At 53.1% G+C, this 15363-nt stretch overlaps 2 protein-coding genes across 2 annotated transcripts; both read left to right on the forward strand.

Moving 5' to 3' along the window:
- The first annotated feature begins 1653 nt into the window (after window positions 1-1653).
- On the forward strand, window positions 1654-4257 carry LOC140000590 (uncharacterized). Its single transcript, XM_072030612.1, has one exon. The coding sequence runs from the start codon at window positions 1830-1832 to the stop codon at window positions 3498-3500; it is 1671 nt and encodes a 556-aa protein (XP_071886713.1). The 5' UTR covers window positions 1654-1829; the 3' UTR covers window positions 3501-4257.
- A 3413-nt stretch (window positions 4258-7670) lies between these two features.
- LOC119714683 (antigen WC1.1-like) lies at window positions 7671-15116 on the forward strand. The gene is made up of 9 exons (XM_072030449.1): window positions 7671-7929; window positions 9152-9466; window positions 9575-9769; window positions 9982-10296; window positions 10422-10736; window positions 11345-11659; window positions 12911-13045; window positions 14279-14593; window positions 14719-15116. The coding sequence occupies exons 1-9, from the start codon at window positions 7671-7673 to the stop codon at window positions 15114-15116; spliced, it is 2562 nt and encodes an 853-aa protein (XP_071886550.1).
- Window positions 15117-15363: the final 247 nt, after the last annotated feature.

The raw sequence follows: 15363 nt of genomic DNA on the forward strand, positions 1-15363 counted from the left end.
ACGGCTTAACAAGGACCATCCGAGTAAGGCACCTCCCTTGCACATTCGGGACAGGAAAACATTGTGGCACTCCTGGCAGATTGATTACATCGGCCCATTGCGATCATCAGGAGGGAAGAAGTATGTTCTAGTAGGAGTAGAGGTAATATCTGGTCTCACTATGGCTACTGCTTTTGCATCAGCTACTGGGGAAAACACAGTAAAAGGATTAAAAGGATGGTTCAGTACACTCCCCCTACCTGAAGAAATTCAAAGTGATAATGGTTCACATTTTACAGCTGCAGTGGTACAGGACTGGGCCAGAGAGGAAGGGATCCGATGGGTATTCCACACCCCCTATTATCCTCAAGCAAATGGTATTGTAGAACGCACTAATGGTTTGGTCAAACGTTTCGCAAATACTCACAAATCTGGATGGCATTTGTGGTTACATGACGCCATCTATCAAATAAATAATAGATGGAGTGGAGATGGCTGCCCCAAAATGAAAGCCTTCTGTACATCTTCTACCACCATCACTCCAAAGCACTACACTGAAACAGAAAAGCATCATACCAAAATGGAAAAGCACACTGTAGGATTTTCTCCTGGACAGCCTGTGCTGGTAAAAATGCCTCAGATTGGAATAGTACCCATGACACTAACTACTCCCAAAAATCCCTATGCATGGGAAGCTAAAGATTGTTCAGGAAAAACACACCGGATCAGCACCCGGTGGATATCACCTTCTTTCTGACCCTGCCGGTTGAATACAACCGAGCATGCTTTTCTTTCTTTTTATGTTTACAGGAACCCTGAGCGAACAGCATATGGACAGCTGGAAGATGACGAATCAACAGTTTGGATTAATAATACTTTGCTCCGCCCTGACCTTGATGCAATCACTTCTGGTTTACAGCCAAGGAGAACCAGGCTGGCTGTGGTCCCAAGCCTATGTTAAATACACTGGTATTTTGGGAACGCAAGCCTTAAAGGAAAAATTAAACTTAGCTACCGTGGTTATGCATGGAACTGAGGTGTTTTCGAGACACGAGTGGGGCTGGGATGAGAGATGGCTTCCGCTTCTAAAGGGGAGAACAGGAGAAGAAATCCGAGTGGGGTGTAGAATGGTTAATGGCTCAACTCACGAGAAAGCCACATTAATAACAATATCTGGAAACCAAGTGACTACAAAGTCCTGTGCTACAGATGAGTGGGATTGTTGGTATAATTTTACCCTGATAGAACCCACTATTGTAACTTGTATATGGCAACAACACTGCTCAGGTTCAGGCCTGTCGCAGTCATGGTGTACAGGACTACTATTTAGATTCAAAATAGATGTGGTTGAGCCTGAACCAACTACACCACCTGACCTAACACCATACATTACATTTGATATACTGCAGTATGGAAGTAGAAATATACCCAGTGACACCATAACACCTTATGATGATCCTTGGAATCATGCGTTATCACGATACAGCGCAATCATTGGAACACCTCAGAACAAAAGGAGCCTAAATTTATCTACCTTAGTTTTACAGGGAAACAAAATATTTTCAAAAGATGAATGGAGTTGGAATGATTCTCTAAAAATGGCTGAACTTCAAGCCACATCTGGCCAGCTAATACAAATTGGTTGTCGAATAACTAATGGATCCACTTATAATCGGCCTACTGAAATTAAAACAGTATACACTGATTCTACTAGACCACAGAATTATAGTACTGATTGTACTAAAATAACAGAACCAAATTTTGATTGCTGGTACAATTTTACTTTCACTAAACCTATAATTGTGTACTGTCTTTGGGGTTACAGAGGCACAGAAATATTATTTGAATTCATGGTTAATACAGAAACATCATCGACTACAAAGGATAAGAAGCCTCTGCCTCCGCAGATATTTGAAAATGAACCAACTCAGCCCCCCATTAGTCTAACTCCCTCCATCTTCAAAACAGGTCCTTACATAATTAAAAATGTGGGACAACAACAAATTCTCTTTAACCCTAGTTGGTCCCTAAAAAGGGTAGAGCTAGCGCTGCACATTAATATCTCTGAAATTAACTCGAAATGTACCACCTTTCTGAGAACTGCCTACACCGGCTGGTTAGCATGGTTACATGGACGTTCTCTAAAACAATCTCAGCGCGTGCCACGGGATGCAACTGGGTTATTAGGGACAGGATTAGGTATATTAAATAGCATTGATGCTGAGGTTTTAATGAGTAGAGTAACTGCTACTACAGATGACCTAAGGAAATTGGAACAACCAATAAAATCATCCTTATTGGCTTTAGGAGCAAATCAATGGCTTCTATCAGATATTTTACCCCATTGGGAACAAATTGAGGAAAATGATCATCAATTAATTGTAAATGCCCTTGGAAAAGCCCAAGGCAATACCTCCCTTGCCTTGAGCTGTATCCAAGCGCAGTTATGGATACAATCTGTAGCAGCAGCTATTATTAGAGAAGGAGAAGGAGGAACTTTGCCCACTGAAATTCGAAAATTGATTTGGGATAATGCTTCAGAATTTGAAAAAGAATTTCAAGCTTGGTGGCAATTAGTCAACTTTACCCATTATGCAGAAAATGATAAAATTGTTGCCTTTATACTTACTATAAGTAATGCCACCGTATACAATGTATATCCAATCATTGCATTAGGACTCAATCATAATGGAACTATACTTTATCCTAAAGAACATAAAGTATGGGCCCATCAAAAGGGAGGAAAGTGGCAAACAATTGATGTAAATGCATGCATTGTGCGTGAACAAAAAGGTTTCATCTGTGAAAGTAACACGCTGGAATCTCAAGACATTTGTCTTGACACTGAGCAAAATATTTGCCACTTCGAGATACATCCTAATGAAACCCTTGAAACTGTACTTATATATATTGGGAAAGGTTGCGTTTGTATGAGAACTCATTGTGATTCTATAGTCGTAGATGATACAGTGGTAGATACCAGTAATCACTCTAATGTCTGTGTTTGCAATTTTACCAAAATTCTAGGATGTGATTTTAAATACTCAGCTCCTGTCACTTCTTATCAACTTATTGCATCTAATTATATTCTGCTTCATGAACTGCTGCCTACTCCTATTGGAATGAACCTCACCTTGGTGAAGAAATTGCTGGTACATGAGGACCTGAAGCAGCTGATGACACAAGTCCGAGAAAATGGACAAAAGACTCTGATTACTGTCCACCATGATGCACAAGAAATACATCGAGTGATGGAAAGAGTGCAGAGAGATGAGAGACACCGTTGGTGGGACACTTTGTTTGGATGGTCGCCAGCTGCCAAGGGAATCTTCAACAAGATGCTTCACCCTGTTATTGTTCTGCTAATACTCACTGTATTGTGTTTTATACTGACAATTAGTTTGTATGTTAAACTCTGGTTTATGATGAAACGTTTAGCATCCCTACACAATGTACATACACTCGATAAACCTCAATCCGAGAATGTATGTGATATCCCCGACATATTTCAACTGTCGTGAAGCTTGAGTGACTATAGTCACGGGGTGGATTATGTGGTGTAAATGCCTGAAGTAACTAGGAAAATAAAACTAACATTCACGTTTTTAAGGAAAAGGTACAGCTTTGAAGAGGCTTTCAGGGTAGGGCATAACTGCATTATCTGAGCGTTCTCTAGGCTCCCAACCTTAGATGCTATCGCGCTGGGGAAACTTGGTGTGCTAGCTCTAAGGAACACCACGGAGCGTGGAGTGGAGTGGAGACACCACGGCTAGGCTCTGTGATCAGGTGGGACCTCTATTGTTCTTGTGCACAAAGCAGCACTTTTTGCCACCCTAAGCCAAAGACCTGTCACGTTTTGACAAATGCTGTACCCTAGTGTTCTTTTTGCTCATTATAATATCATTATAATACCAAAACACACCTCCATCCCAAAAGCTACCCGCCTCCAAGGTGCGACCACCCCTCACTGAGCATGCACTCTGAATTTCTCGGAGCCTATTACTTTAAACGGAGACGGGAAAACTTTACACCAATCATAACTAAGATATGCTTGACTAGAGCCACTCAAGCTCCACCTAAAAGATAGAAAATAATATAAATTGGCCCAAGAGAGAGGGGATGTTAGGGAAGATACCATCGTCAGGGGAGATACCATCCCGAGGACATACAACACCCTTAGGACCTCCTGACTCCTGGGATCAGTCGACGGGCTGAGCCTCTCTTCCCCCCCCCATTGGGACGCCTTTGGGTGAGATCTGAATATTTGCTTATAAATCTCTATATAGAGTCTTTGATCCTTTCAACACGTTTATTTCTAGGCTGTGCATCCATAACACCTATAACACCTGTAACACCTGTAACATCTATACCATCTATAACATCTATAACATCTGTAACACCTATAACACCTATAACATCTATAACATCTATAACATCTGTAACATCTATAACACCTATAACGCCTGTGTATTTCATGCATATTAGCTTGCTTTTGCAGACAGTCACTATCGCCGGCAATCCAAAAGAACCTGATTATCTGTGGCTGTAATAAACCATACTTGATTGCATTGTGATAGCTTTCATTAATGCGACTTGGGTGAGGGTGATTATCCGTGATAATTCAGTGTTCTGAATCTAACCAGACCCCCAGACGGTTAATGCATTGTTGGTGAATGTCTGAACGGACCCCCAGGTGGTTAATACGTTTTTGGTGAATGTCTGAGTGGACCCCCAGGCGGTTATTACGTTTTTGGTGAATGTCCGAACGGACCCCCAGTTTTGGTGAATGTCCGACTGGTTCAGTACTCTGAATTCAAACGGGCCCGTGACGGTTAATCAGCTACACCCCTTTAACGCGACAAGAGCTTGTGACGTCACCGGTGCCTGAGAAGATGACAGGCAGGAAGGAGACCCATGCCTGGGGAATGTACTTGTGATGCCACTCTTGGCTGAGTAACCGACAGGGCAGGAGCAGGTGCAGGCCAGGAGAAGGCCCATGGCAGGTGAATATGCTATAGCATCACCTGGAGCTGTGTTGGGCAGAATCATGAATTAGCCTGAGTTGGAAAGAATCAAGGATCAGTGAGTCCAACTCCAGCCACCAGACAACAAAATAGAATATATATGTATCTAAAAAATTATACAAACGGTAAATATATATGTAAAATATTAAAATATATAATGTATATATTTATGAAAAATAAACTTTTATGTATGTATAATACATGTAAAATTAATGTAATGAAAAATAAAATAAAATAAAATAAAATAAAATAAAATAAAATAAAATAAAATAAAATAAAATAAAATAAAATAAAATAAAATATATAATTAATATAATATACTGCATAATATAACATGATACTGTATAATATACTGGAATACTTTATGTAATATAAATATATATCAAATAAAAATATAACATAATCTATAATATAATATCAGTAATTATATATTATATAATATGAACTATATAATAATACATTCAATATATAAGAATAATATTTAATCTAATGAAATATATAAAAATATAATATAATAATGTATAAGTAATATATATATATTGTATATATTCATAAAAATGTGTGTTCTATTAAAAATATAAAATGTATATATATATGTGTGTATATATATATATATATATATATATGTGTGTATATATATATATATATATAATAAACTATATGTCTGAGAGCATTGTCCAACACTTCTTGGACTCTGCCAGGCTTGGAGCTGTGAGGAGGCTGGGAGGCACCGCAGGGCCATGCCTGGGCATGGGGCCAGGAGGAAACCACCGTCTTCCTGCCCGGGCGCCATGTCACGTGGGCTGCGGTTTGTGCACCTGCAGTGGCAGGCAGGCTCCAGCTCCCGACCCGCCGCGGGGAATAACGGCCCCTGGGTAACACGCTGAGAGCCAGGGAGATGCCTGAGGCTCTGGGCTGCAGCTCTGCTGCCAGGGCAGGCAATGGACCGGCTCTGGCTGCTGCCGGGACCCCACAGGAGGCTCCCTGGGGAGGGACGGGACAGCCAGCACCCCCATCATGGGGCTCTGGCCCTGCCCAAGGGCCTTTCCCAGCTGCTGCTGCCAGCACAGCAGGGGCTGTAGCAGGGGCAGGGGCTGGTCCCTTCCCAGCCTGACACAGCCCCACTGCAGGACCAGTCCCCTGGATCCCATGGCACAAGGATGGACGGACAATCGCACCTTGGGTTCTTGGATGCTACAGCTCAGGAGATGCTCCGTGCTCCCACAGCAGGCTGCAAGGGGTGTCAGAGCCATCTGCCCCCACGCCCAGCCCTACCCCACGATGATGTCCCACCGCAGTGACGTGAGACCCGCAGTGAAGCCGTCCCTCATATATGGTCATGAAGAGCGCTGGAGAAGTTCATTGGAGAGCTGGGCTGCGTCGGAGGGGAGATAATTGCCGATAACGTCTAAAAAGGTGCCTGCTGCTTCGATTGGCTCCTCCTGCAGCTGGGACAGCATCTGCACAGATATATTGCCCTCCCATCATCGCCATTGCCCTGTGGGTCCCCAGGAGCTCCAGCAGCAGGGCCGTGCTGTCAGGACAGGAGCCTCAGGATGGGGACAGAGGGACTCCTGTCCCCTTGGGTGCTGTGGCTGTTCCTCTGGGTGCAGCCTTGCAGAGGTAAGTGCCAGCTTCTCTGTTCCACAGCCTTGGGACAGTGGGCAGCAGTGGGGTCATTGGGATCTCTCTGGGAGTGGGGTTGCTTTGCAGACACCACTGAAATGAGAGGCAGAAGACTCTCGGTCTCTCAGCCCTCTGCTTTAACCTGTGCCTGTCTTTGTGGGAGAGGGTAATCCTTTTCCACAGCTCCCATGATTATGGCAGCCCATGCCTGACATCATTTCTAGACTCCTTGCCCTTGGGGACCCTTTTGGTAGCCCTTGTTCCCCATCACTGTGCCTCTGGATCTGGAGGAGTCCCAGACAGAGAGAGTGACCCTCAGTGAGCTCCAGGGCACAGCCAATGTCTGGGATGCCCCAGGGGTGTTGTGTGCTGTTCCCTGCCCTTGGGATCTGGGGAAACACTTACTCCAGGAAGACAGGTTGTGTCCCATTAACAGAAGGGGACTGGGGCATCTGCACCCAGAAGTGGTACAGAAGTGTCCTTCCTGGGGCCCTGTCCAAGCAGAGGGACTGATCTGACAGCAGGGACGAGGAAGGGTTTTTGGGATCCTTGTGATCATTCAGTGCCCTGTGGGCACCCTAGAGTTCCTGGGTTGGACAGTGGTTTTAGGAGGTGCCTGTGGCAGACAATAGGCAATGGAAGCTGCTCAGGGGCATGGGGCTGTTTGGGGGACACTGGGCTGGGGAGGAGTGGGAGCGCCATGCAGGGCTGGGGGCTGTGTAGGGATGGGTATGGGCGGGGACAGGGGTCCACTGGGGTGGGAGGAGGTGGTGAGGGCCATGGGGCAGCAAATGGCCCAGGAGGGCTAGAGCTGGGTACCCCCAGCCCAGCATAGCCCATGGGAAAAACAGGGACCCCCCATTGCCCCTGGGAGAGCATATGGGGACAGAGATCCCACCCTGGGGACTGTGATTATGCCTGGGGAGGGGGTCTGTGAGTATGGGGCTCAAAGCTCTCCTGACCCTTCCTTTGTTGGTGTTTGAAGGGGCTGCGGAGGTGAGGCTAGCAGATGGTGACGGGCGCTGTGCTGGGAGAGTAGAGATGAAACTCCATGACGAGTGGGGGACCGTGTGCCATTTCTACTGGGACATGTCCGATGCTGCAGTGGTTTGTAGGCAGCTGGGCTGTGGGGTTGCTCTTGAAGCTCTTCACAAAGCACACTTTGGGCCAGGATCTGGGCCCATTTGGATGGTTGCTGTTGCGTGTAATGGCAAGGAGTCTGCCCTGTCTGACTGCAATCATGCAGGACGTGGTGAATCCTACTGTTCTCACAATCTGGATGCTGGAGTGATATGTTCAGGTATGGGTTAAACCTATTACACACTTTTTGAGACTGGGACAAGGGAAAAGGGTAACAGCTCATGGGTCAGGGCTCTGAGCTCAGTCTGTCACATGTCCCTGGGAAAAGTACAGCCCAGGTGCCAACAACAAGCATGACCTTGAAGGTGGAGCAGCCAAGCCTGGGGAGGTGCCTGGTGCTGGGAGAGGAAAGCTCCCACCCTTCCCCATTGTGTTGCCTGGTTCCCATCTTTGTCATCCCATTCACCCAGGCCCTGTCTGGCAGGCTGGTCCCCATGCCAGGGGAATCTAGAGCAGCTCCCCCAGCCACCAGCAGCCTCAGGGAAGGGCGTGCAATGGTCCAGGACTTTTGGGTTGTACCCCCAGCAGCCAAGAGAACCTCGGCCAAAGCAGAGGGGCTGCTCAGAGGGCAGGAACACTGAGGTTGTGCAGAGGAACATGGTGGCAAGGAGCACCCTGTTCATGTCCTGGGGTCACCCCATGAGTGCCAGCCCCTAGGGACACGGCCCTCCAGGCCGTGCTGACCCACTGCCCAGCCTCTCCTGCCTGCCCTGTGCCCCAGAGGGGGCTGTGCCAGCACCTTCTGGCTCTCCTCGGTGCCTGCCCTCACACCGGGAGCTCGTGTCAGCCCAGGTCTGCTCTTTGCCTGATCTGGAAACTCACAGGTCTCCTTGGTTGCTCCAGGATTTGTGCGGCTGGTCGGAGGGGACAGCCCTTGCTCAGGAAGTCTGGAGGTCTACGACAGGGACCAGTGGAAAGCTGTCTGTCACTCTCACTTTGGTGCCAAAGCTGCCGAGGTGGTGTGCAGGGAGCTGCAGTGTGGCACAGCCCTGTCGGTCCATGGGGCAGCTCAGCTGGGAGAAGGGGCCGGTCCTTTCTGGGACAGAGAGCTGCAGTGTGTGGGGAATGAATCCACCATCCTCTTCTGCCCCTGGAGAGCCCCTGGGCATGAGGCCTGCAACCACAGCAATGACCCTTATGTCACCTGCACACGTAAGGACTCGAGATGTAATAATGCTGATGGGGGTTGTGGTGGGGGCAGGAGAGCAGGGTGGGCACTGGGCTGTGCTGGGTGGGGGACAGGTGGGGTGAGGTGGTGGTCTGCGGTCCTAAACTGAGAGTGCTGCAGGAGGAGAAAGGCACGCTGTCCCTTTGGCCTCTCCTGCAGCTCCTGTGGGAGCAAGAGCACAAATGTGGCCTCTCTCATCCTCCTTTGTCCCCAGAGTACACAGCGTTCAGGCTGGTGAATGGCAGCACAGCGTGTGAAGGCAGGGTGGAGGTGGAGGTGCTGGGGACATGGGGAACCCTCTGTGCCTCCCGCTGGGACCTCTCGGATGCCCACGTTCTGTGTCGGCACCTCGGCTGTGGCTTTGCTGAGTCCATTCCTGGAGGAGGGCATTTTGGGAGAGGAACCGGCCCCGTCTGGAGAGACTCGTTCCACTGTGACGGGACTGAAGGCCACCTGGGGCAGTGCCCGGTGACTGCCCTGGGGGCCTCGCCGTGCTCCCAGGAGAACGCTGCTGCTGTCATTTGCTCAGGTGAGTGCTGGGCAGTGCTGCAAAGTCCATTTGGCCCTGGAGTGTGACACGGCCACCCACAGCTTTGGACCCCATGGCAGTGCCTTGCTGAATTTCTCCTCTCACCAGGCCCGGCTCACCACATGTCTATACGGTTGGTGGGCGGAGGGAGCCGGTGCGATGGGCTCGTGGAGGTCTTCCAGCACGGGACGTGGGGCAGAGTCCTGGGTGAGCAGTGGGACATGCAGGAGGCCAGTGTGGTGTGCTGGCAGCTCCAGTGCGGAGAGGCAGAGACAGCCTACACCCCCGTGAGGGCCGAGCGAGGTCGAGGACCTGTGGGGCTGCGTGGGGTGCAGTGTGCAGGGCACGAGGCTGACCTGAGCCTCTGCAACACCTCCCTACCTGAGAGCACACCAGCAGCAGGGATCATGGAGGACGTGGGGGTCGTGTGCCGGGGTGAGTGGTGCTGCACGTCCCCCAAGTGTGGGTCTGGGAGTGCAGCCAGCCCCTGACAGCCGGGGTTCTCCCCGCTGCAGGGAGCCGGCGGGTGCGGCTGGTGGACGGGGCTGGGCGCTGTGCCGGGAGAGTGGAGATCTACTACCAGGGGCGCTGGGGCACCGTCTGCGACAACGCCTGGGACCTGGCTGACGCCGCCGTCGTTTGCCACCAGCTGGGCTGCGGAGGGGCCCTGGAGGCAGCCGGCTCTGCTCGGTTTGGGGAGGGCTCCGGGCAGATCTGGCTGGATGGCGTCAACTGCTCCGGGGCTGAAGCTGCTCTCTGGGACTGCCCTGCCGAGGCCTGGGGGCAGCACAGCTGCGGGCACAAGGAGGACGCGGGAGTCATCTGCTCAGGTCTGTGCTGGGAGCAGGACTGGGAGACGTGGACAGTGAGGCCGGGGTGAGGGTAGAGAGACGTAGAGCCAAGGCCCTCAGTGGCTGACATCCAAGGACGTCCCTGGGGCCTTTCCTCCTTCCAGAGTTCATGGCCCTGAGGCTGGAGAACAGCGACGGCTGCTCTGGGCGCCTGCAGGTTTTCTACAACGGGACGTGGGGCAGCGTTTGCTCCAACTCCATGACCACCGAGACGGTGTCACTGGTGTGCAAGGAGCTGGGCTGCGGGAATGAAGGGGAACTGGAAACAGATTCTAACTCTGCCAAGCTGTCTGGCATCACGTGGCTGGATCACGTGGAGTGTGGGAAGAGCAACAGCTCCTTCTGGCAGTGTCCCTCTGATCCCTGGCATCTGCAGTCATGTGATGACCTCCGAGAAGAGACCCACATCACCTGCAATGGTAAATCTGAGCCATCAAGGCACCAGGTCCACTTCCTCACTGGGTATGGCGAAATGCAGAGAAGGAACCCAGAGGGGCTTTGACTTCCTGCATTAGACCCTGTTGCTGCTGGTGGTACAAAGGTGACTTAAGCTCCCAGAGCCACCCACATCCACCAGCAGCAGTCAACGGCCAGGATGCCATCAGCTCCTGGGGTTTCGGTGCCTTTGAGAGGTGCCTGGTGCAGGTGATGGATAGGAAGAAGTATGGGGTTTAGAGTCACGTTGCTTTGGAGAAGGATCTGGTCAGGGGAGGAGTGAGAACCCTGTGCAGGACTGGGGGTGGTATGTGGGTGGGCATGGGCAGGGGCAGGGGGCCAATGGGGTTGGAAGAGGGGGTTATGAGGGCTGTGGGCAGCAAATGGCCCAGGAGGGCTGGAGTTGGGCATCCCCAGAGCAGTGCAGCCCATGGGCAGAGGAAGGATCCCTCCAACACACCAGTGACAATCAGTGGGGACAGGGCTCCCACCCTGGGGCCTGTGACTCTGCCTGGGCAGCAGAGAAAGAACTCGCAGACCCACACTGTGGGGCTCAAAGCTCTCCTGACCCTTCCTGTGTTGGTGTTTGAAGGGACTGCAGAGGTGAGGCTGGCGGATGGCGGCAGGCGCTGTGCTGGAAGAGTGGAGGTGAAACACCGGGGTCAGTGGGGGACCGTGTGCAGTGACCACTGGGACATGACCGATGCTGCAGTGGTTTGTAGGCAGCTGGGCTGTGGGGTTGCTCTCGAAGCTCCTCAGAAGGCACACTTTGGACCAGGATCTGGTTCCATTTGGATGGATGATGTTCACTGTAATGGCAATGAGTCTGCCCTGTCTGACTGCACACACAATGGCTGGGGTCAAACAGACTGCGATCACAGCTTGGATGCTGGAGTGACATGCTCAGGTAAGGACTGAACTTGTTCCCTACCTCTGGGATGAGGACACTCCTAAGGGACCTGGCTGTGACCTCAGGAAGCAACGAGTGGACACCAGAACATGGCTCTGTGTGTCAAGTTGCACTCTGAGCTGGGTCTGTCACTGCTGGTGTCCCTTGTCCCTGGAGAAAGCCCAGTGGGAGCACACTGAGCCTGGCCCTGAAGCTGGAGCAGCCAACTGGGGAGGTGCCTGGTTCTGGGAGAAGAAAGCCCCCACCTTTCCCCATTGTGTTGCCTGGTTCCCATCTTTGTCATCCCATTCACCCAGGCCCTGTCTGGCAGGCTGGTCCCTATGCCAGGGGAATCTAGAGCAGCTCCCCCAGCCACCAGCAGCCTCAGGGAAGGGCGTGCAATGGCCCAGGACTTCTGGGTTGTACCCCCAGCAGCCAAGAGAACCTTGGCCAAAGCAGAGGGGCTGCTCAGAGGGCAGGAGCACTGAGGTTGTGCAGAGGAACATGGTGGCAAGGAGCACCCTGTTCCTGTCCTGGGGTCACCCCATGAGTGCCAGCCCCCATGAACACGGCCCCTCCAGGCCGTGCTGACCCACTGCCCAGCCTCTCCTGCCTACCCTGCGCCCCAGAGGCTGTGCCAGCACCTCCTGGCTCTCCTCGGTGCCTGCCCTCATACCGGGAGCTCGTGTCAGCCCAGGGTTGCTCTCTGCCTGCTCTTTTGCTCTATGTGTGGCTGGTGGATGGGGTCATCCATGCCCAGCACCACACTTTGTCCCTGTCTGTGGACCCCCGTTTACCTGCTCCCCAGATGTGCCCCATTCTAACAGCAGCTCCGCAAGAGCTCCAGCAGCCCCTGGGAACAGGGGACTTTCTTGGAAGCTCCAAGGGGTTCCTCAGCCTGGCCTGAGCCCGGCAGGGCAGAGACAACTGCAGCAGCCCCCAGTGCCTGGGCCCCTTTCCATGGGTCCACATGCTGTGAGTGCTGCAGTGCTGGGGCCGGTGCTGGGCAGCCCAGGGGCTCCAACCAGCAGCAATTAGTCTGAGCGGTGCCTGCAGCCGGGGGCTGGGAGAGAGGGCAGCCCATGGGTACTGGGCTGGATTCTGAGGAGCAGCAGGGGGGCCCGTACGTCTTTGTGCAATCAGCACCCACTGAGAACTTCTGGGCTGACCGTGGAGCTCTGAATCTTGCCACTTTACAGATGAGGTGGGAGGTGGGCACGGAAGTGCCAGAGGGCTCTGGGAACTCACAGGTCTCCTTGGTTGCTCCAGGATTTGTGCGGCTGGTCGGAGGGGACAGCCCTTGCTCAGGAAGTCTGGAGGTCTACGACAGGGACCAGTGGAAAGCTGTTTGTCACTCTCACTTTGGTGCCAAAGCTGCCGAGGTGGTGTGCAGGGAGCTGCAGTGTGGCACAGCCCTGTCTGTCCATGGGGCAGCTCAGCTGGGAGAAGGGGCCGGTCCTTTCTGGGACAGAGAGCTGCAGTGTGTGGGGAATGAATCCACCATCCTCTTCTGCCCCTGGGGGACCTCCAAGGACAAGGCCTGCACCCACAGCAATGGCACTCATGTCACCTGCACACGTAAGGACTCGCAGTAGGATGATGGACAATGGGGTTCTGGTGGGGGCAGGAGAGCAGGGTGGCACTGGGCTGTGCTGTGTGGGGGACAGGTGGGGTGAGGTGGTGGTCTGCGGCCCTAAAATGAGAGTGCTGCAGGAGGAGAAAGGCATGCTGTCCCTTTGGCCTCTCCTGCAGCTCCTGTGGGAGCAAGAGCACAAATGTGGCCTCTCTCACCCTCCTTTGTCCCCAGAGTACACAGGGTTCAGGCTGGTGAATGGCAGCACAGCGTGTGAGGGCAGGGTGGAGGTGGAGGTGCTGGGGACATGGGGGACCCTCTGTGCCTCCCGCTGGGACCTCTCGGATGCCCACGTTCTCTGTCGGCACCTCGGCTGTGGCTTTGCTGAGTCCATTCCTGGAGGAGGGCATTTTGGGAGAGGAACCGGCCCCGTCTGGAGAGACTCGTTCCACTGTGACGGGACTGAAGGCCACCTGGGGCAGTGCCCGGTGACTGCCCTGGGGGCCTCGCCGTGCTCCCAGGAGAACGCTGCTGCTGTCATTTGCTCAGGTGAGTTCTGGGCATTGCTGCAATGTCCACTTGCTACTGGTGTGTGACATGGCCACACAAATTTGGGGAGCTCATGGCACAGCCTGGCTGAATTTTTCCTCTCACCAGGCCTAACTCACCCCATGCCCCTGCGGTTGGTGGGCGGAGGGAGACGGTGCGACGGGCGCGTGGAGGTCTTCCAGCACGGGACGTGGGGCAGAGTCCTGGATGAGCAGTGGGACATGCAGGAGGCCAGCGTGGTGTGCTGGCAGCTCCAGTGCGGAGAGGCAGAGGCAGCCTACACCCCCGTGAGGGCCGAGCGAGGACGAGGACCTGTGGGGCTGCGTGGGGTGCAGTGTGCAGGGCACGAGGCTGACCTGAGCCTCTGCAACACCTCCCTGCCTCAGAGCATGTCGGCAGCAGAGATCATGGAGGACGTGGGGGTCGTGTGCCGGGGTGAGTGGTGCTGCACGTCCCCCAAGTGTGGGTCTGGGAGTGCAGCCAGCCCCTGACAGCCGGGGTTCTCCCCGCTGCAGGGAGCCGGCGGGTGCGGCTGGTGGACGGGGCTGGGCGCTGTGCTGGGAGAGTGGAGATCTACTACCAGGGGCGCTGGGGCACCGTCTGCGACAACGCCTGGGACCTGGCTGACGCCGCCGTCGTTTGCCACCAGCTGGGCTGCGGAGGGGCCCTGGAGGCAGCCGGCTCTGCTCGGTTTGGGGAGGGCTCCGGGCAGATCTGGCTGGATGGCGTCAACTGCTCCGGGGCTGAAGCTGCTCTCTGGGACTGCCCTGCCGAGGCCTGGGGGCAGCACGACTGCGGGCACAAGGAGGACGTGGGAGTCATCTGCTCAGGTCTGTGCCGGGAGCGGGTCTGGGAGTCAGGGACAGTGAGGCTGTGGTGAGGGTAGATCCAGTTAGAGACAAGGCCATCAGTGACTGACATCCAAGGACTTCCCTGGGGCCTTTCCTCCTTCCAGAGTTCATGGCCCTGAGGCTGGAGAACAGCGACGGCTGCTCCGGGCGCCTGCAGGTTTTCTACAACGGGACGTGGGGCAGCGTTTGCTCCAACTCCATGACCACCGAGACGGTGTCACTGGTGTGCAAGGAGCTGGGCTGCGGGAATGAAGAGGACTGGGAAATTATCTTAAACTCTGCCAAGCTGTCTGGCATCACGTGGCTGGATCACGTGGAGTGTGGGAAGAGCAACAGCTCTTTCTGGCAGTGTCCCTCTGATCCCTGGCATCCGCAGTCATGTACTGACCGCCGAGAAGAGACCCACATCACCTGCAATGGTAAATCTCAGCCATCAAGGCACCAGGTCCTGTTCCCCACTGGGCATGGTGAAATGCAGAGAAGGAACCCAGAGGGGCTTTGACTTCCTGCATTAGACCCTGTTGCTGCTGGTGGCACAAAGGTGACTTCAGCTCACAGAGCCACTCGTGTTCACCAGCAGCAGTCAATGTCCAGGCTGCAATCAGCTCCTGGGAATTTGGTGCATTTGAGAGGTGCCTGGTGCAGGTGATGGACAGGAAGAATATGGGGTTAGAGTCACGGTGCTTTGGAGAGGGATCTGGTCAGGGGAGGAGTGGGAAACCTGTGCAGGACTGGGGGTGGTGTGTGGG

Source organism: Anas platyrhynchos, chromosome W, assembly GCF_047663525.1.
Source record: "Anas platyrhynchos isolate ZD024472 breed Pekin duck chromosome W, IASCAAS_PekinDuck_T2T, whole genome shotgun sequence".
In the NCBI taxonomy this organism is placed as follows: domain Eukaryota; kingdom Metazoa; phylum Chordata; class Aves; order Anseriformes; family Anatidae; genus Anas; species Anas platyrhynchos.

Excerpts from the sequence above, each read along its gene's own strand:
- LOC140000590 (XM_072030612.1), top strand. The coding sequence starts at position 1,830 with ATGGTTAATACAGAAACATCATCGACTACAAAGGATAAGAAGCCTCTG.
- LOC119714683 (XM_072030449.1), top strand. The coding sequence starts at position 7,671 with ATGAAACTCCATGACGAGTGGGGGACCGTGTGCCATTTCTACTGGGAC. Across the intron at positions 10,297-10,421 it reads CGCGGGAGTCATCTGCTCAG|AGTTCATGGCCCTGAGGCTG; the intron begins GTCTGTGCTGGG and ends TCCTCCTTCCAG. Across the intron at positions 13,046-14,278 it reads GGTGTGCAGGGAGCTGCAGT|GGAGCCGGCGGGTGCGGCTG; the intron begins GTGGCACAGCCC and ends TCCCCGCTGCAG.